Source organism: Camarhynchus parvulus, chromosome 3 (genome assembly GCF_901933205.1).
Source record: "Camarhynchus parvulus chromosome 3, STF_HiC, whole genome shotgun sequence".
Classification (NCBI taxonomy): Eukaryota; Metazoa; Chordata; class Aves; order Passeriformes; family Thraupidae; genus Camarhynchus; species Camarhynchus parvulus.
In genome coordinates, this window is record NC_044573.1 from 60,007,523 (window position 1) to 60,028,894 (window position 21,372).

The 21,372-nt window shown below is 38.8% G+C and overlaps 1 protein-coding gene across 1 annotated transcript; it reads right to left on the reverse strand.

Annotated features, from left to right (window-relative positions):
• Nucleotides 1-384: 384 nt before the first annotated feature.
• On the reverse strand, nt 385-12,370 carry C3H6orf58 (chromosome 3 C6orf58 homolog). Its single transcript, XM_030946383.1, has 6 exons — nt 12,049-12,370; nt 7,975-8,061; nt 5,236-5,420; nt 4,017-4,150; nt 2,847-3,085; nt 385-512 (listed from the first exon to the last, which is right to left on the reverse strand). The coding sequence occupies exons 1-6, from the start codon at nt 12,368-12,370 to the stop codon at nt 385-387; spliced, it is 1,095 nt and encodes a 364-aa protein (XP_030802243.1).
• Between the last annotated feature and the right edge of the window lie 9,002 nt (nt 12,371-21,372).

The window sequence follows — 21,372 nt, forward strand, 5'->3', positions numbered from 1 at the left end:
TAATTACATATCTAGTGGAATCCCTGCCTACAGGGAAAAAAGAAACCAGTCTGAAACAAAACATATTTTGCCTGCTTTTAATTTTGTCTCCAATTATGATACATTATTTATTAATCCATAAAAAGTAGTAAAGTAAGATTCTTCTGTGAGGTTTTTTTATTTATAAGGAATTGAGTTAAACAAATGAGATAGGAAAATTAAGGTTAAAAATATCGATTCCATATGAGAGAGAGACATGCATGGCTACTCAGGAAATCCTGCTGTAAGAAATTACCAAGGCCAGACTACCAGACACATGTCCACTAAAAGATTAAATCAATCCACCTTGGAACTGCTCTTTCTCGAGGAACTGGGAACTTTCAAATAATCCCCTTCCAAATAATTCTAAATTCCTATTAGGTCAAGTAGTTCGAGATTCTGGCTCGAAGTTAAGCTTTCAATCAGTTCTCGGCCTATTCTTCTTCCTGCTTCGGTGGACATAGCCTTTTGCCAGATCTTCAGCAGCAATCCTCCTTGGAAAGAAACACAACATGACATTGGCAAATTAGCATGGAGCGCGCGCAGCTCGCAGCGCACCAGGGACCAAGTGCGCGTCTGGCAGCAAGCACTCCGCACTCTCCTGGCGACAGAGAAATGCAGACAAAGCTGGAGCTTGCCGAGGGGGTGATAATTGCCTACAAATGTGCAGGGAGACGCAGAGCGTTCATTCAGCTCCTTTGTATTGACAGACAACGGGGCTTGCTCCTGTGTCACCAGTGTTGCGGGTCGAAATGATTGAAGACTTACGGGAAGGTCTTTGTATGTTCTAGCAGATAGCTCCATGGTTTATGGAGCAGTAGCCTGGGAGTTATAGTCAGGCCTGTCTTCTTTTTCACTCTAAAAGAAAGGGTGTTCACTTTCTGCCAGCTAAGACATCAAGGTAAAGAAGCAGATGATCCAAATACTTTTGTCCAGGTGATAAGCAGTGGCTCTCTAGGATGTGTGGCTTGGCCAACCCAGCCTAGCATCAGCACTGGTTTGCAGGATAGTCACTGCCTACTGCTCACCCCAGTCAGTGCTCATCTTTGGAGCAGATAGAGAGGAAATCTGAGGGTAAAAATGTCTAGTGTAAGAAGAATTTATTCTCCTCCTTTCTGCCTTTGGCTAAAAGTTGATCTGACAGTCCATGAGAAGAAAAGCTTTAGAAGCAGCACAACTCTCATTACAGTTCCTGCTAGACTAGCAGGGGCAACTGAACGAAAATAAAGAGTAATCAAACTCTGAACCAAGAAATCAAGCCTCACTCTGGGTTGGACAGGGTCCCATCCTAGGAGGTAGTAAGACCTTCTATCTGCTGTTGAAGTTTGCAGTACCGGTAGAGAACCCTGTCTCTCACAGGAGGTATTTAAAAGCCTCTACAAAACCAGTATATTTTGTCACCTGTCTTTTGTAGCACTAAGGTAGGGTCTTTCAGGTCCCTGCTGAGGCTGTGGATTTAGATGCAGTCAAATTTATTTTAAAGCTCCTTTTTCTCATCTGCAAATAAGTCACCAGGCTGAATTAGGTGGCATTTAATTCTCAGCTGAATTCAAAGCTCATCCCTTAGAGCAAAGTCAGGGAAATCTCTCCCCTGCAAAGCAAGGGATTTCAGCTGTGGGATTCATTATGGCTGCACCTGCATGAAGCTTATCTCTCTCTCTCCTTCCATTTATGATGTTCAACATCCATACATCCTTCCCTCTCTCCCTGCAGTGCTGTCCTCACCTGATGTGCTACCCTGGTGCTGTCGTCCCTCCTTCCTGTCCTTCTGGTCATGCTTTTCCTTGCTGTGCTCCTCTACCTTCCTAGAGGTATGTCAAGAAACCCTGAACTGTGTCGTAGGCTGCCAAGCAAGCAATAGATCTGTTCAGACCCTTATTCAGATTCCAAAAAATAATGCTATGTGAAAAATGTGAGGGAAGCACTCTGTAATGGAAGGATGCTCTTTCACAGCACTGAATAGCTTTATTTCACACATTTTTCAGCTTTAAATACAACTGGTGAGAGAATTTTCAGTGAAATGTACAGATAGAAGAAGATCACAAGTGCCATAACTAGGCATGCCAATTTTTCAGTGTATTTTTACATTCTGTGTTAAAGATTTAAAATAACTTTGCTTCATAAAGGTCAAACAAAAATAACCAGCCCAGAAGTATCTATGAAAGAATTGAATCCTCAGGAGAGTGTAATTCTGTGTTGCACCACTGGATGGTGATGTACGACTTATTTTTGTGAATACAAAAAAGCATTGACTAAGGATGCAGTTTTGCTGGGACAGATCTCTGTTAAATCAAAGACCGAGAGAAAACAAAAAACTGAAACCAGAACACTTCTGGACACAAAAACTGTTCCTCATGATAATTTACTTTTTGTTTGTTTGTTTGTTCTTGTTCAATTGGTATAATAATTTCATTTACAGTTATAATGGTTTCAGATTCAACTGGTGAAACACAAAAAAAGTCTCTGTTTTTAAAGTTCCTGTGAAAACTGGGAAAAGAGAGTAAGATCATCTGCTCCCATAATTTTTGGGGTTTTTTTCTCACTGAAATCCCTCATATTGTCAGTGTTATCCCCCCAGCATTTGCTGTCTGGTGTGTTGTTTGTTTATGGTTGTATTTTAATTGTTTTACTGTTAGTCTCTAAGATGTATACTACTATAAAGTAGTATACATCTGATAGAGACTAACAGTAAAACAATTACTACTTAGTCTCTAAGATTTATACTACTTTATATCAAACATTCACTGTATTCATATGGAGAAAGGTATGTAGAGAGAACAAGATATTAATATCTATGGACAACAAACATCTGTAGGTCAAGGTCATACCTGTTATTTTATTTACTTTGTGAAGAGTTCTCAGTGACACCAGAACCTTATTTTGCTCTGGACTGAAGTCACTAATGGATGAGACAACATCCCCTTCAACAAGCATCCTCTGGGGCAGGAAAGCCTGGAAGTTGTTTGTGGTCAGTAAGTCTGTTCTGAAGTGTGTGGCGGCAATGAAATCTACAGCATTAGCCCAGTCTTCAGCAAAATTTGCTTCTGGATCAGAGAGATATTTTAGGCTGAAAGAGAAGAAAATAAAAAATGCGGCAGATAACTGAACTCTCCTGTAGAACACACTAGTTGATCATTTATCCCAAAGATTTTTGTTCAGTATAAAATCCTGAGTGGCCTCGGCACCACAGCAACTTGAAGCCTCCTTAAGTACTTTATACCCAATTTCTCCTGGCAAACCTGCCTCTTCCCAGATTAAACTCAGCTCCTAAATCAGGCCCTGGCTCCCAGAGGGGAACCAGCATCTCATTTTAAGCCCAGAGTCTGACTGGCCATCACAGTTTGGGCAGCCATATCTCACTGGTCATCCCACACTCTGAGACAGAGGAAGGAAGAGCAGAGCCTAAAGAGTAGATACCTAAGGTATGAGTGTGGCATTTCCATGGTCTCCTGCCGTGGGGAGGAAAGATGAATCTGATGCCATGTTCTTAGAAGGCTAATTTATTATTCTATTCTATTCTATTCTATTCTATTCTATTCTATTCTATTCTATTCTATTCTATTCTATTCTATTCTATTCTATTAAAGAATGCTATACTAAACTATACTAAAGAATAGAGAAAGGATACAGACAGAAGGTTAAAAGATAATAATGAAAAACTCGTGACCCTTCCAGAGTCCTGACACAGCTGGACCATGATCGGTCATTAAGTCAAAACAATTCATATAAAACCAATCAAACAATGACCAGTTGGTAAACAATCTCCAAACCACATTACAAAGCAGCAAAACATAGGAGAAGTGAATCAGATAATTATAGTTTTCATTTTTCTCTGAGGCTTCTCAGCTTCCCAGGAGAAGAAATCCTGGCAAAGGGATTTTTCAGAAAATATGACAGTGACAGTACGAGGGCTCATGCAGACTTTTTTAGGATACCATCCTTCCAAAGAGGCCTGGTGGCGGAAAGATCTTCCATGGACACTGCTCTATTACCCTTACCTGTCATGGAATTTGGGGAGTGCATAAGCAATGGAGGAGGTATGTGCCTTCCACATGAGACCAAGGGCATTGTCCAGTTTGAAGGAGGAGAGGCTGGCAGATCTCACAGCTTTCTGTTCTGTAGATAACAGATACTGCAGCAACAGGGAGCAAAAGGGGCAGAAAATGAGAGGGGAGTTTTAAACCCAATTTTTTTTTATATGGGCACATACCTCACAAAATAATAAGCTGCAGGAAATTGCTTTTGAATAGTTAGTGTTAGTTGCTGGTCTTCGTCTTCAACATTGCAAGGGTTTTATTCGCATAATTTCAGTATTTGGTTACAAAAATTCAGTGGACTTTTGTATATGACTGCCATGGAATATTCAGGAGGACTCATTATCTTAAAATAGGGGACGCCTTATTATCTTAAAAAACTTATCTATATTCTTTTAACCACAACTTTCTGAAGATTTTCAGAAAAAGAAGAAAATTATCCTTGTTATCATTATAGTTATATGAGGAGTAGATATTTTACAATAACTTCTGAAACATGATGTGTGGGAAAAATGATCTTATGAAGACAGATCCAGTCTTACTCTTAAACATCTACTTTTACTCACAAGGGGGACTTACAGTTTAACATTCCTGCTCATTATCAGTTGACTACCAATAAAAAATATTGACTGCAGTAGTCTAGCTATAAAAAATAGCTATTAAATCTATGAAGTAAGAAATATTGTTATTTTGGGGATTAGACAACAGCGGAGTGAGGAGGAAAGAGAATATCTACTTGCATAAATAGGTGTACTGCTGAATTATGTTTCAGCATTTTCAAGTTTTAGATGTTTAAAGAAATAAATGAACCTCATAAAACCAACCAAAGGCCACTTTTTAAAGGCAGTGTATCATCTCACAGGCTTATTTTGCATTGCTGACATAAGCAGTATTGGAAGAATACAAATATAATTGAATACAAAACAGTGTCTTGGAACAGAGGCCAAAATAAGAACTGTTTCAAAATAAGAGAAAAATTCCATAACATTTAAAAATCCTGTCCTACTTATTTCTGACTCACTGCATGTTATGCTTTCCATTTTTCCTGCTTGTTATTTTTACATGAAGCTGCTATTGAAAACAAACTAAGCTGTCTGGATGTTAAAAAAATGACAGTAATAATAGTTTTTAAAGCTAACATTTTGGTATAATTCCTAAAAATATTTTTAAAAAAATTATTTACTTCAAAAAAGGCTTTCCAGTCATCCATGAGCTTGGGCATGAGAGACCAGCAGTCTTTAACACTGTAACAGAAGTCATCTTTTTGCTCCTCTGGTGGCAATATTTCTATCTCATATGGCAGCTGCCCAAAGAGGCCAGCCTCCACTGCCCCCAGAAAGGGTATAATAGACAGATAGTAATTCATACCTGTAACAACAATTAAAAGGCAGCAGGTGTTAATCACAAGCGAATGAAAAATTCCCACATAAGAAAATGAACTCTCTCCCACACCAAAAGCAACTGTTTGAAATTGCCACAAATACAACTGTGTTCAGCAGTGGAATATATGTACTGAAATGCAATAAAGATGACCCTTGTATTGAATTAGGTATGATTTGTAGTGTTCATTTCTGCATTGTCCTTTAAGAGCCTTGTATGAGCTTCCACTGTGTTTTGCTTTGCAGGAAAGGAAAAAAACTAATGGAAAAAAGTTCGACCTTTGTATACTGTCATGGACAGGACAAGAATAGTCTCTCAAATGTTAATTGCAAACTAAGTATAGAAAGACTAAGGGGTATTCCACAAGTGTTGTTGCTATTAAAAATCCTTCTTCTATGTACCCTAGACCTACGAGAAAGGAAACTGTGATATTTTACTGGAAAATAATAATTTTGCTTCTAGAAAATATTTCATTCTCTGAAAATTGCTTGGATATTACCTCAGTTTATCTGTTTAGATTTATTTTATGATGATGGCTTTCTCTGGTCTGATCTGTAAGCTGGAGCAGTCAGACCCAGAATGTATGAAACCCAGGCTCAGCTCTCACTGGTGCCAAATCTTGTCCCCAGTGAGAGTGCCCACAGGGCTATTTGATATTCCTCTCTTGAAAGGAGAATCTGAAATTCTCCTCTTAATTGTGTCCCCTTTGTACAAATGAAGTTCAATAGTTTTGAGTGAAGAAAAGCCTGGGGATCTGTTGTTCTTCCTCTTGGGTGGGCACCTCTGAGCTGTTATGCTGAGGAATCATTTGCTCTTGCATGGTCTCAGGGGCAAGGACTGCACTGATATTTTGTACAAAATCCCAGCAGTGAGGACCAAAATCATCAAAACCTGAACCCCTACCATGTATCCATGTCCTCCTAATGGGAAGCCGCTGCTCCACCTTATGGGAGAAGACCGCAAAACAAAGTTTACGAAGAAGGAGTGTGTGTGCTGGTTGTGGTTCAGCCGGGACTGGGTCTGCACACCTCAAGAGCAGGGATACTGAGGGAACTCAGTGTATTGCTCTAAGCATGAGATGATTAAAAAGGACAGGTGCTGTGGTCATGGTCTGTCGAAATTGATGCAGGTATGAAATAAAGGATGGAGTAACAGAGCAGTGTTATGGTTATGCTCCACTGAAAACATGCAGCTAGCAGGAAGTAAGCCCATGGAATGAACCAGACAGTAACCAGAAGCTGGCCTTTGCTTCATCAGCTTGAAGATATGTCTTGATTTTCTGTACATATACTAATGACTCAAGCACCACATCAACATGAAATGTCACCAACTGTAACTTAACCTTTTCTTTTTCCTCAAAGGAAGCAATATAAATCTAGCTAAAGTGGGGAGGGAGGTGAGAGAAGACTCCACTATAACTTGTCTTCTTCCCCTGAAGGGATGCCTATTGGGTAAGAACCTCATTCTGTGCAAGCTGAATTATTATCTCTAGCTAACTTTAATTGGTGATTAGAATTGGTCAATATATTGCTTTAAATTCATTTTTGTAATCAGTTACTGTCAACAGCAATCTCTGAACCTTAACCTGTCACAGTGTTCAACTATCAGTGTGTTTGTTAATAAAGTGTGTTATTCAGTACACTGTTTAGTGTGAGTCCTTCAAGGGCACTAAGGGATGAGTGGCCAGAAGCAGATAACATACTTGACTAAACTGGAAATATCTACCAACTCCAAGTGGGAACATTGTTGGTGTGTGACCCTAAATGGGTTGGTCAAACCATGCTCCAATAGACTGGACTGTTTGGTGGGGTCCCCATGATGGGGCACTGACAGGCTGCTCAGGCGCAAGGGTTTCAGCTTCCCTGAGGGTGCTGATGGAACAAATATAAACGGTTATATATAAAGAGAAATTCATGTGACACAGCTCCTAACTGTGGATCTGGTTGGGAATTCAGGAGGAAATGTATGGCCAGCCAGAAGAGCAGAGGAAAACTCTCAAGCGATGAGAAGACAGTGTTTCACTGAGACTCATTGCTGAACCGGCTCTTGCTTCTTGTTCACTGCTGAGGGAGCAAGGGACAAGACTGATGGAGGGAAAATATGCTAAGGGAAAGAGAACCAAGGATGGTATAAGAACCACAAAGATTCCTGCTTGACATTTTCTCACAAAGTTTTAGTTGGAAGTGCAAGCACCTAAACTGAAGAAATCTGCTCTGGACTAATTGTAAACTACAAATATCTACAAATATCCACAAATATATATACCTGTCACATATTTTCACATGAATATTTGCAGTAGAAATATTTTTAAGGCTTCAAACTTGTTGGCTTTTTTTCCCCTTCCTCAAGTAAATATTCAAAATTAATTAACTTTCATTTACCCACTCACACTTAGGTGCCTTGCTGCAAGTTTGGGATGGAGAATTACATAGTACTGAAATTATAATGTAATAGAGAGCTCTAAGGAGAAGAAATATTTTCAGATGGCCTTCATGGACACTAATTTATTTTGGAGAAGAACAGTGTGACAGCATATACTTACAGGACCACCAGCTTCTTACAGATTGGCACAGGAGCTCTCCATTTTCATAGCCACAGGAAGTCACACCAGAAGGATCTGCTAACCTACCTGAATGAATCAAATGAAATAATACAACAAATTCTTCTCAAACTTTTCACACAAAAAATCCCACTGAGATGAAAAAAATAGTAAGGAATAAAGCATGCAGATTTTGGTTAGAGAAGCAAAACAATCACTGTTGTTTTTCTTCATAAACTAATGTCCTAGAGTAGTTGAGTTTCTCATTGCATAATAATTTGATTGTGTTTTACATTTTGAGCTATCCCTCACTGTAAATGTATTCTGTGAATTTATTGAACTGTTTGAAATCAGGACATCACAGCATTTTTAGTGCGATATAAATATACATTCACATGCAGGCATGAGCACATGCATAGCTGAAGCATCATTTCTAATAGACATAGGGCTGCTAGTTCAGGAGAGCTGCTTAACGAGCAAAATAGCGCAAACTAAATGTACCAGTAATTGCCTCACCTAATTGGGTTGTGTGATACAGAATCACTTCCAGCTTAATCATGCAGACAAACGTAGCCTTACTGTGAAGCTAAGCATGCAAACATTGCTGTAACTAATTAGCAAAGTTTGCAAGCATCTGTGCTGTAGAAAACATGCAAGACATTTCGCAAATATTCATGAGAGAATATTTTACTTTGAGCACATGGCATGAAGAAATAGCCTAAGTCCTAAAAGAATACCACACGTGTACATTAAGTGTGGTCATGCAGAGTGTCAGGAAGTCTGCTTTAAGTGCATGGCATGCAATTACCATGGCCTTGTGCAATGACTTGAGCTATTCCAGAAGCTCCCAAACTGCCCTGCAGAGCACTTGCTCTCTGACGAGTCAGCTGAATAATGGCAGCGTCATTTCTGTCAGATTAGAACTAAACCTCATTACCAAACCAAATTTTCTGATACTTACACTCAAGAAGAAGGGATGATCATGAACAATGTGCATACAAATTATCCTAATTATTCTCCCTAGCTGACTGGGCAGAGCTTACGCTTTGGGGCATGCTAGCTACTCAAACCTGTATCTTTCAGTAGCCAAGCACTGAGAACATGAACTTGCAATAATGAGGGTTGCATTTCAACCCATTTTTTAAAACTAAGATTATATTTTTTAATATTTACAGAAATATTCAATTTTTCAAGATTTTACTTCAACAGAATGCCAAAAAACAGACAGCAATAGATCACTGGTGTGCAAAGGGGATGAATGGGAAAGATAAAGGCTAAGAAGAAAAAGACAAAATATTGCAAAAGAATTGTACATGAGGTTAACCAAATATTGTTAGCATTGGTGTTTCAGGAAAATGAAGATTTCCCAGGCAGTACCAGTGATAATTATAAGATATGTAGAAATTGTAGCTGGAAGCTTTAACTGCACGTACAGATGTCCATACCACTTTTGTTGTCTCTGCTTCCACCTATTCTCTGTGCTTAACAGCCGTTATTTCAGTCTCCAGGTCTACCCAAATTATCTGTAATGACACTGCCTCCCAGATGTGTTATTGATAACTATGTGAAGCCTCATCAGCAAGATTTCTCCACTTTTTTTTTGTGGAAATGTTGTTACTGAAAGTGATAAATGTAGTTATTCTCATCTTACTGATGAAGAACTCCTAGCACATCCTCCACTTAGCCGTATACTTCTTTTAGCAGCAGTTATCACTAAATTCTCCTTCAGGTGTTCCTTTACCAGATTTGCAGTTCCCTTGTTCTGTAAAAGGGAGTAAATGCAGTTCTGCATTTCGTTTTGAAAAAAAACCCCAACATTTGTATGACACAAGAAGATATCAAATTAGCCCGACACAATTTACCTTTGATTCACATAACCTGTGCTTTATCCCTTTTTCTCGTTCCATATCATTAAATATTCTTTCCTCTATACTTATTCTAATGTCTTCTTTACTGCTGATATAAGACAAATAAATATATGTGTTTTTATCTCCTTTTTTCTTCTTAAGTACAGGCACAATCATTCCTGCTCTTCAGACATACAACACCATGTGAATCTTACAGTTTTTGATCCTGGATTTGTACTTCTGTATGTGAAGTGAAGATAAAGTCTACTCTGTTTCCTCAGTTTCTGTAGGTAGGACTCTCAGTTTAGCTTTACCTTCTAAGTGACAATTTCTGCTTCCACAACTCATTCCTCATAGCCATGCTGTCTCAAGATCCTTTTCCTCTGCTGTAAATTTAGGCAAAATACTGATTTCATTTTATGTCCCTAAGTGGATTATCACACTTTGGTGGTACCACTCTTATTAAGTAACAGCTTCACTTGTTCTTCATGTTTTATACAGAACCATATCCATTAAAATATTCTCTCCGTAACATAACTTTCAGGACCAGACAGAACTGCTAATTCAAAAATTTTGTAATATTTTCAAAGTTCTGTTGTCTTGCACCATGAACTCAAATCCTGCTTTTGTTTGCCCAAGCTTATTATGTTGATACACAAATGCTTCAGTCATTCCTCACTAATCTATCCCACTGCCTATCTGGATTCGCTTTAACCCTTGCTAGCCTCACTATTGTATGCACCAGAATTATGTTATTCTTTGTCCCTTCTATTTATCCTTCAAATGCTCACTTTTTTTTACTGCAAAACTACTTCCAACTATGTGATATTTCTCCTTTTAGTATTTTTTAACCTTCTGGTCATGTAAATTAAAAATTTTGTCTAAGTGTCAGTCCTAAGACTCTTTAGCAGGTGACAGGACATCTTTACCTGTTTATGCAACCAGGAGCAAATGTTCCCCTCACAAACTATGTCTCTTGTCTCTACTTGGAAGTTGTCACTGCAACAAGGCACACTCTCACTTTGTGGATGAGGCCATACTCCACAACTCCTCCTTTCCAGCAGGTCACCACTCAACTGTAGCTGCTGCATCTTTGCCTCTGCCACACATTTGGTCAATTCTCCTGCTGTACCAGTCCCCCATTTCGTCTGCTTTTCTTTTTGTATGCACAAAGAAGGGAAAGAGGAAAAAGCTTGCCTAAACTCCAACCAAATTCTTTTTGTTGCTAGCTGTTTGCCAGCTAGTTTCCTGCTTATAGGTTGCTTACTATCTTGTTTTCCTCATTTTGACTTGGGAGTACATTTTTCATTAGGTGTGACTAAATGCTGGCAGCCTTCCTTCACCACCAGGTGCAGGACTTCTGTCTTCTCTCAAACCTTCAGTGTCACCCAAACCACCACCACCACATGTAACTACGGGTTGCATCCGATAAAGAAAACAACAGGCAGTCTGATGCATTTGTTTACCCCTGATAAGATATTGCAGCCTTAGCCTTAAGGAACCTTTCACATGTGTTTCTGTGTCTGCTCCCCTGGCACAAGACAAGAAAGGGACAACAAGAAAACCAAGAATGACTGCCCTAGAAAACAACCAGCTTTTAGGGGATAAACCCTTAGAATTTGGACATAATTTAAAACAAAACAAAACAAAATAACAAAAAAAAAAAATCCCCACGAACAAGCAAACAAAAAAACCCCAAAAAACATAAAAACTTCAATTTTTGTAAACAACATTTAGAAAATAAGGAGGCTACTTCTAAACTGATCATGAAGAATAAATGGAAATAAATTCTCAGAGGGAGATGTGGACTTTCAAAGATGTCTTAGAACTGAAAATCAAACCACCTCTAGAAGCTTGTAACATTAACAAAAATAAAAGCCCATTAGTTAACAATTTTAGAACATAATTGTAGAATGCATGCCCTGAAATCTGTCTACATAAACTGAAGAAACTGGGAATGCCTTTCCAAAGTTTTTTAGTTAGCTGAAATATTGCCCATCTATACCACAAATCTGTGTTCTGACCTCTTCCTATAAAAAATTTTAATAGCTATTTCTCAGCAAGGTAAGGGTCTTCACTCAGCATTTCTTTTTCAAATTGTTAGCTCTGTCAAAGTTTACATTGTCTGAGGCCATACTGTGCTTGTGAGGCAGAAACTTTGGAAAGGAAGCCTCTAAGCAGGTCTGGTAAACAATTTGCTGAGCCAGTATCTTAAGGAAATAATTCATACCTGTACGAAATTGCCACCCATGCTGCAATGGTAATCCCCAGAGAATATTGCCACTGTTGTGGGGTCCAAAGGCATCAAAATACTTGGCTGAAGCACTTAGCAAGCTCTTATAAACTCCCAGTCGATCTTGATAGTTCCAAGCACTGATGACAATTTTGTTGTCCTTTACTGGGAAATCCAGAAGGTTTCCCGGGGCCAGGTCCCACAGAGGGGGATAGAGATCTTCTCCAGTGACATCGTTTTCACCCTGTGCCGCAGCAGGCGCAGGACTCAGGGTGACAGTCACTACAAGAAGAGCGTGTATGCCAAAGTGGGGCCACATTGTGAGGGCTTGTGACCCAGATGATTGTGGCTGCAGGGCTTTTATTGGTAAAGGTGAGGGCTGGACAAAAAGGCTGACTCAGACGCACAAGCCTTTTTCTCCCTTCCCTTTCCCAGCCATGACCCTGACCAAGAGTTGACAGACTAGCAGCTGTGAGCAATGCTCTGTCCTCTCTGTGGGATATAGAGAGCACCACCAGATGTTTAAGAGGAACCAATCTAATCAGAAAATCCAAATCCATGCTGTCCATGACATATGCACACACTTCTAAATGGTTGAGGTGCTACAATACTGATTGTACAGTTGCACTATAAAACTTTCTGTGTCTGTGTTTCTTACTAGCTGTCAGCTTCCTTTTCCCAGCCCAATTCCTTTGGGTAAAGAAGGGACAGCAGTGGCAGAGATCTCACCTCAACACATGCACAGGCTGTGTGTGAAGTATTCTGAGGAGGACTCCAGGCACTGACAAAAGAGCAGCAGTGACATGCTGCCCGTTGCTGCCATTGTCAGCTTTGTCTTTTGGCCTTGGGACAACTGCCTGCAGCCTTCAGGTCATAAGAGTGTTGGAAGTAGCCAGACTAGCCTGTCTTCAGGCCATTAGATGTACTTTTAGCGCTGGTTTGTCTTGTGAAGAAATGGTCATCAATATAAATTTCTAAGGTCTCCTATTAAACCTCCATGATCCAGTAGACTCCAAAGGGAACACAAAAGCCATGCCTCCAGTGATAAAATTGGTGTCTAAGTTACACTCCAAAAAAAGTGAAACTGTCCAGCTGCCTTCATCCCACCTACTGTCAGGAATTCTAGGACTTTATCATCCTCAACTGCTTATTCTCAGATAAGCAATGGTTGCAAAAGAACACTCAGCAAACAGACACGTGGTTTGTTATCTCTGTTGTCTTTTATTTGCATGAGAAAAATTGCAAATGCTGCTTTTCTTTGAAGTAATTCTGTGGGTTTCGGTTGGGCTTCGTGTGCCTAAAAAACCTTCAACCCTTGGGTGGGAGCAAGTCAAAACTGGCTGCAAATGTCTGATAGTAAATTCAAAAGAAATGTATCTCTTCAATTCAAAATTTTTCCATTTACTCTATTTATTAAGGAGACTTTCTAGTAAATAGCAGAATTTTTCAATGATCGCTTATAATTTTTTTGTCTGCTTGTCCTTGAGTGACTGAGAGAGGAACCCCACTGATTTTGAAATACAGTGCTCACCAGAGATTAACACAGATCTGATCATGCTGCCTTGAAGAAGTTTCGAAAAATCAAGTTGTTCTTTCATTAACTTCTATGGATGGCATTTATCTAATCCAAATGTGGGCATTTTAACACTAACCTAGCTATGTAGATTCCCTTGATAACAAAACCGAGAATCAGGCATATATATCCAGAATGTAAAGCACATTTAAAGCACACCACTGAGAGATGTATTGTTCCTGACTGACTGTAGAGGGAGTAGAATTTACAAGTTTATCTTTAGACATAGAAAAAATATTTTTAGATTAAATAAAATCAACATTATTTCTACTACTCTTCTGAAATAATTTCTGATCTATATTCTGAAATAATAATTTCAGAAATATTTTGAAAGGTACTTCTTTTTTTTTTTCTTGAAATAAGGCATTCTATTAAATAATCCTGAGGACAAATGCCAAAAAACGGTGCTGATTTCATATATATTTATATTTATATATATATATGAATTTCTAATTGAGGCAATGGGCAGTAAGGTTCACTTAAAAAGGAAGGATGATGAAAGGTAGCAGCTAAGGCACAAGATATGTGGAGGAAACCTATGAAATAAAAGGCATAAAGCTCATAATTGCACTAAGGCAGAAATTTTATTTAGGATCATGAAGGAGTGAGTAAGAGTGGTTGGCTTTTTTTTTTTTCAAACATCACTGAAAAAGTGTCCAAATTGGGAAGCTAAACTCCTTCTGTTTTTCTTTAGTCAAAGGGGAGAGTTTTAATTTTTCTAATGAAAGATACCAGAGATTTGTATTACATGAGTGATTTTGCTTAAGGTACTTAAGGAGTACTTGCTTAAGGTGCTTAAGGAGAGATGAATAAACACCTTCATTTTTTTTGTAGAAATACCATATGCGTGCATCCTCATGGCAGATTACCTGGTAGGGAGCTACTGGTTCCATGTTTGTGTGGAAGTTTACTGTGCATGAAAAACTGTTCTCCTGCTCTGCCATTTAGAAAGGTAAACCCTACTAACACTAACCTGGGCAGGCATGAAAAGGTTAATCACTAGTGTTAATGCAAAACCACACTTTCTCAAAAGACTTATAATACAGAATTGAGGTAAATGAATGTCATAATGCTTGGTTTGTATCAATTTTTGAGCTATTTGATAGAAAAAATTGCTATATATAATAAATGGGAAATAATGAACAAGAATACATCTACTTAGAATGACTGCTGAGTCCCTTCACTTTTAGAAGCTTCAGCCTCTTGCCTGATTATGGTGCTAGAAGGACTTCAATAGCCCAGTTAATCTTTAAAGAGCCAATAATAATTTTTTATTAATAATATAAAAAGTTCTTCCTGAAAAATATTATAATTCAGTTTTTAAAGATCTTCATTTTTGCACCTATGTGTGCTAACAAGTTGCTGAAGTTTCTGTAAGACTTTAAGGACAACAGTTGTCCTTTGAGAAATATCTGAGCTGGTGTTTCCAGTTTGGAATCCAGTCCAGTTGGTTTGGCTGTCCTGAGGGGGAAGAGGGGAGGGTACATGTGATGTCAATTTGGCTTGAGTGGTGTTGGTGTTGGGTGTTGAGCCACAGCACCCCTCCAGGAATGCCAGCACTTTAAGCAAGGGGGAGATTAAGGAAGACTATTAGTGATGTCAGCACCATGATTCACCACTCTGCTAGCAAGTACCCCACCAGTTACTCGGTAAGGATGTGTTCCCAGAGACATTGCAGCAGAATCACGTGCTGGGAAAGACTGCAGGATATGATAGGTGGTAATTTCAGGCCTGATACGTAATTCTCAAGTTTCAAGAGAGAATGCTGCAGTTTTCAAGTGGGCTATAGATTTTTCTTCAAGATGATTGCAGAAAATCTAATAAGCATCAATTAGATTAGTTGAGGTGACCACAAGAAGAAATGGCAGCCCTAAGCCCCAAACTGTCAAAACATAAGGTTCCTTAGTCCTGTTGGATACACTGAGGAAGGAGCTGGAAAGCCAGTGAGGAAGGGACATCAGTACTCCCTGTGGAATTAATTCAGAACTGACACAGTTTTGCAGATGAGAAACCTTTAGGTAAACTGGGGATATCATTATCCTTCAGCCACATAAAAATGCACTGAAAGGAAGGGTTTGACCACTTCATTTTAAGATAACAGTCCTAAGAGGAAGAATAAGGAGTTTTCATTTGTATGGGATATTGTTATGAGCCTCCCTATCACATGGCATCTTGTTTCATGCCCTGACACTTGCACCCGAAATTGTGGGTGCCCCTTGTCTGTGATCTGTTTCAGGGAAAAATCACTACACTGTAGCTGAAAGTATTCTTCATGTAATTCACTGAATAAGCTAAAAGCTGTGGATATATTTAAGTTTCTTACTGCTCTCTGTTGTTATTGTTCACAGCTATTGTCCGGAACAGGCTTTCTATTTCTTTTTGTCACAGGCCTTTAGTATTTGGCAGGGAGGATCTCTCTGGCTGCAGCATCCTCCAGCAAAATCCCTTGACAGGGCTGTAAAAGGGTTTGTAAATTGCTACTGGCGTCTCTGTGAGTAAAGGTCATCAGCCAAACCCTGTGGTCACATGAGTGCAACCACTAATGCAGTAAGACACGCTGTGGTAGGAGCATCAGGCATCTGAGGGGAAATTACACTGTGTGTGGAGTGGATCTAGCAGGAGGTGCTGCATCATCATATCCTGACATCCTTGAAGCTAATATTTCTCCTTCTTTGGAAAACATCATTCTCATGTTGTTTATGAATCCCATTCTCCCCTCTGCAAAAGCCTTCCTGTGATGATTTAGCTGATTTTGCATCACCAAAAAGAGTAACCTGCACTGAAGACCCTGACAATTCAGACTATAAATTGTAATTAATCAGCACACAGAGAAATGCCAGATTCATATCTGTGGTGGGATTTTACCATATGCAGTTTTTCTTTCCCAGACAAAGCAGTATTCTTTCCATGAGGCTGGCTGGGTGGAAGTCTGACTGGACAAATGGCTACAAAGGCAGGTGTAAATCCAACATTTCCAGAGCTCCAGTTCATAATAGTAAAAGAAGATTAATTACCAACAAGGTAAAAATATAGATTGAGGAGCAAGCTACACACAAGATGTGTAATGGGTGGTGGTTTCCTAGGACACCTGGTGGTGTCCTAGGTGTACTTCCCAGATCACAGTGCTCCAGAGGAGTCAAGACCATCCTCAAATTTCCTGAATAGGCTTGCTTGCAGCACCAATGTTAAGATTATATACATATGAAAGAAACCAGCCAATAAAAAATATATTTATCAGACACAAACCATAAAAATTTGAATTAATCTATAATTTTCATTTTTATAATGCTATTATGGGGGTATATTTAGCTTAGAGGTTAGTTCAGATTATACCATAATCTTCATTGCTTTTGTTGTCTTCAGCTTGAAGGTGAAGCTGATCATGGAGTCAAGTATCTGTAGAATTCAGTACCTACAGCATGGTCTTCAGCATCACCTCCTCAACACCTACCATAAAATACTTCAGGCTTATTTTCACAGCATGACGGAATTCATTCCATTGAGTCAGACTATACAAAAGCTCCACTCACTGAAACATGTACTTAAAAGTTGATATAACCAAAATAGATACTCCTGAGAGCATCTGAGTTGTAAACACCTGTTTAATGGAGGAAGATGATAGTAAATTTTTAATATGATATGTCTATTTTTTCTTAGAAATTGTTGTCAAATACAGCTCTAAGATTGCTTATGAAGCCAAGGAAATCTTTTGGCTGTCTGTTTATATATCACCAGGGAAAGAGTAAACTGCAGCAAAAATTACTAGAATCACGTTGTGAGTCGGGTTTATTTTTCAATGTCATTAATTATGGATTCTTTTATAAGACAAATAAACTGAATCTTCACTTATAATTTTAGTATTACATTTTAGTTAGATGAAAATGAGAATAACTAATTAGAAAAAAATCAGCATAATGGAAAAGATTCATTAAAAGAAAGACACAAGTATCCAAAGCAGTAAATCTGTGGCTAGATGCTAGTGCCCAGATTTACTGATGTGAAGTACGCAAAACAACTGCATCAATTAGAAACTTGGACCAAAACAGCTTTTTTTTGCCATTTGGAAGGAGTAAACAATTATTTCAGGAATTAAAATCAGCTCTTGAAACTCAGGGACTGCAGAGAAAATTTTAAGGAGGCTGTCGACCATCTTCTTCCACCTGCAGCCATTTTCCTTAGACTGAAAAATAAAAGAGAGGGGGAGGGGAGAAGCTTTCTTACAAGAAAGGAAAGGAAAGCTAACAAAAAATTTTGCAAAGAAATAGATTACTCTTCATTGTGTAAGGAGGAAAAATAAATTTTAGTACAAAACAACTGGAAAGAAATGCCATAAAATAAAACACGAGGTATAAATTAGCCTCACATTTATTGCCTGATTTTGCTTCTGTCATGGGAAAGAATAACACTGTTGTTGTTTCTAATTGATATTCTGTGTTGGTACACAACACACTATTTTGGTTCTGTTATTCATTTGCAATGAGAGAGGAAATAAGGGTGATTTTCAAGAAAAGCAGATTTCAGTCTCGTTTACAGAAGTCTGAATAACTCATGAGAAACAAATTCCAAACCTGTTTGATTAAACTAAAATGTATATTCAACATATAATTGCTAAACCAAATCAGTCATTTTTGAAACATAATTAAGGTACTATAAACCCAGAAAAGGTGTGTAAGGAGCAAACATGTGTATGGATAGGTGTTAAAAGAGAGAAATGACTGGGTATTCACAGATGCTTGCACAACAAAGCTAACATTGAAATGAGACCTAATGATAGTATATGGAGAGATGTCACATCACCAAGTTGAGAGATGACAGAAAACAAACATTTTTCAAACAGAATACTTTATTCTGGAAAACATGATAAATATTTCCATTGCCCAGTTTTTCATGCTTTTCTTTCCCTTAACTTTCATTTCTTTTTAGAGCACACGCCAAACTCCAGTACCTGGGTGCTCCTGGGAACCCTGCTTCTGAGATTTCTCACATGGCATGACTTCATACATACCAATATCAGCTCCATAATGCAAGCGTCCAATGCATAAAGACCCGTGTGAAATTCATTTCCTGTATCTGACACCCACCTGCTGACATACAGCAAACATAAATATGACTAAGCTCCACAAAGGCCGCCAAATTTGAGACCACAAAAAAATCCCTGAGATGCACAACTGGGCAGTTAATGCAGGACAGGAATTTCTAGTCTGTTGCCCCAAGTAATCAAAAAATTAGGCCTTGGATTGTCAAAGGGATGCAAGTGAAGCAGGTATTTAATTTTAAATAGGTTTGAAAGGAATTCATTTAGCCCCCTATCAAACAAGAATCTCTGAGGATTCCCTGATTTCACTAGAAAAAATGTCCAGCTTCCTAAATATTCCTGGCCTGTTCTGAAGTGCCATTTCCTCAAATGTGGTGTCACGTGACCTTACTCATATTGAGTCATACTTAATTGTCCCATTTAATTCTCATCAAGAAGACAAGAATAGCTTTTTTGGTGAAAAGATATGCCTCCCTCAGCCACCCATCCCGCTGGCTGTCCTGCTCCTATGTTGTTTTTCAGTATAACCTGTCTTTGTCCCCTCCCTGCCTGCACCAGCACTTGGGCCATGCTCTGTGGTCCCTGCAGGGAGCCGCAGTATGATGCTTACTTTCAGGGGACAGCATACCATGGGAAACCATCCAGCAGAAGAGCCTGGGGAGATGTGACCTGCATTTTTTCTGCTGTTTGGGTGGTGAAGGAAGCTGCTGTGCTCCCTAGAAACAGAAGTTGCCTTTTCCAGAGTGATGAGACCTGTTGGAGATGCTTAGGAGTGTCATTGACACAGATACAAGAAAGTCTTATGCTGTAGCCTAGATTTAAATGAAAGGCCAGGGATACTGATGCCTTGTCAAGGCTGACCTAGAACAGAGGATAGATGGAGCTAAAGAACAAAGTAGGGATTTATTAGGAGGCATCAATGGATACACCTGGGGCAGCACAAGAGCACAGCCAGGGATACACCCAAGATAAACCCAAAATGGTCACAAAATGGATAACTGGTCATGAAGTCTCACACTTTTATAAGTTCTGGTCCATTTGCATATTGGAGTTAATTGTCCAATTACAGCTTTAGCCCATGAAGTCCCATCCTTCTTGTTTTTCTCTCTTCAGTCCACATTGTTCATGCTCTTGGGCCTGAGATTTGGATCATTTGTCTGTGGTCCTCAGCTAGAGAAGGAATTGTTTTGTCTACCTACACTGTGAAGAGAGCTTACTATCCCCTAATATGAAACTCAGAAATACACACTAAAGCAGCACAGAATCAGAAAAATATAAAAGATAAAACCTGAGGCATCAATACTTTTTTCCCTTATTTATTTTTTTCCTTTTTTTGTATTAGCATAGATCTCTATGCTGGCTATTCTATACATAAAAACACAGTGCACAGTTAAGAAAAATAAATTTAAAATTTTGAAATATTAAGCTTTTAAGAAGGAGAAGACAACCCCCCTCCAGAAAAGTGAATATAAGCAGACATGCTTCATAGAAGATAGGTTTCTGAACTCTGTTATATCCTCCTGGATTTCTATTGCATTTCCTTCAAAGTAATTTAATTTAAAATGCTTAGCCTTGGAGACAGAATGTTTGGATTCCTGTTCAGATTGTCTTTTTTTGAACAAGTGCTTAAAAAATAAAGCATTCTAATTTATTTTGTCAAATTAGAGTGGGTACAGCAGGCTCTGATCCTGGGCTTCTACCATCCTTAAATTAAAATCACACACCAAAATTCCTTGGTTTAGCCTTATTTGCAAAAATACTTGCAAAAAATTCAAAAATTCTTAATATTCTTGTCCCACTCCTGTGAATGCTAACAGTATGGGCAGAGCACAGCTCTTTTTTTTTTTTTCATTTCTTTCCTTAGAGTCCGCAGGCCAACAGCTGGAAATAAGGAATTTATCTCACGTTTTCCTTTGGAGTCAACACAGGTGCCAGTTAATCTGAATAATTAAGGGCGGTGAAACTGCAGGCTCCTGTAAATTTGTATATGAACACTAGATGATGCTATATAACTTTTCAATCTCCCTATCACTTTCACATGTAACTGAAATAAAAATTATATGGAATTAGAAGACTGGACTAGAACATGTTTTTAATACGTTGGCAAGTATGCACATATACCAAATCATATCACTGAAGTAAAAAATCTAATTTCTCTCCCGGTCAGATGTCTCCATCTCAATTGACAGGTGCAAAGAGAGGGTACATCTAATTTTAGGGCTATTTGTGCCAGACATTGTGGCAATGTGCTACAGAAGTATTTTAAACAAACGCTTAATAGCAACCATGCTTTCCAAATGCTTTGGCAAAAAAAGAAACCCTTTGCCCAGCAGTTTTATACTGGACCAGGTATCAACTCTTTTGCTGCAGTCAGGATAATTCCTTAAACTGGCATAAAGATTACATGCTGTACTTGGACTAAGGTTGGTTTTGGTCCAGATGAAACTTGTGCTACCAGGTAATATGATAGTGTACGAAAAGGGCTTTGGCTCAGAGGAAAGGCTTTGGAGCCATTGTGGCTTCTGTCTTTCCTGTAAGAAACAGCTCCTCTGATCCCTATGACCCTCGTGTGTATGATGTCCTTATGACACAGTTCAAACACTAACCAAGCGGTAAATCCATGGCTCAGGGGGGATATAGTTACAAAGGCACAAACAGGGCCCTGTCAAGACATGGTGTGTCTCTAATAATTTGCAGAAATATTGAATGGGAC

What these genes read in the sequence shown, in the direction of transcription:
- C3H6orf58 (XM_030946383.1), bottom strand. Translation starts at nt 12,370, where the DNA reads ATGTGGCCCCACTTTGGCATACACGCTCTTCTTGTAGTGACTGTCACC. An exon ending in TGGGTGGCAATTTCGTACAG is followed by an intron (nt 8,062 to 12,048) that starts GTATGAATTATT and finishes TGATTCATTCAG; the next exon opens with GTAGGTTAGCAGATCCTTCT. An exon ending in CTCCCCAAATTCCATGACAG is followed by an intron (nt 3,086 to 4,016) that starts GTAAGGGTAATA and finishes CTTCTCTTTCAG; the next exon opens with CCTAAAATATCTCTCTGATC.